The sequence below is a fragment of the Eimeria mitis genome, genomic scaffold (genome assembly GCF_000499745.2).
Source record: "Eimeria mitis Houghton genomic scaffold, Emh_scaff160, whole genome shotgun sequence".
In the NCBI taxonomy this organism is placed as follows: domain Eukaryota; phylum Apicomplexa; class Conoidasida; order Eucoccidiorida; family Eimeriidae; genus Eimeria; species Eimeria mitis.
In genome coordinates, this window is record NW_013569916.1 from 16,440 (window position 1) to 16,828 (window position 389).

General features: G+C 60.4%; 1 protein-coding gene across 1 annotated transcript in view; it reads right to left on the minus strand.

Moving 5' to 3' along the window:
* Positions 1-389, minus strand: part of EMH_0001120 (protein kinase, PfEST homolog, putative) — a gene marked incomplete at both ends in the record, with an annotated part of 27,896 nt that overhangs the window by 15,173 nt on the left and 12,334 nt on the right. Inside the window, one exon of the mRNA XM_013495492.1 lies at positions 1-13. Coding sequence (XP_013350946.1) covers positions 1-13 — 13 coding nt within the window. The remainder of the gene's footprint in view (positions 14-389) is intronic.

A 389-nucleotide genomic window follows, 5' to 3' on the forward strand; every position in this document is an offset into this window, starting at 1 on the left:
TTGGTATCGCTTCCTAGAGAGGAAGCAGGCGGGAGAACAGCTGTTGGCTTCATGTCTTCAGCTGCTGCTGTTGCTGCGGCTGCTCCTGCTGCTGCTCCTGCTGCTGCTCCTGCTGCTGCTGCAGTCGCAGGCCGTGCCCTGTCTCTACCAACACCTTGCTGCTGCTGCTGCTGCTGCTGCTGCTGCTGCTGCTGGTGCTCGTTGGGGCTGAACCAGGGATGGCCTAGAGCCTCAGGAAGCAGAAGACGCTGCTGCGGCTCGAAGGCAAGGAGGTGAGAGAGCAGACACCAGAAGTTGCTGCTGCAGCGGCTGTGCTGCTGCAGCAGCAACAACAACACACACCAGGACAACCGCAGCAGCAATACTTTAGCCCCCAACCCTCATCAGGG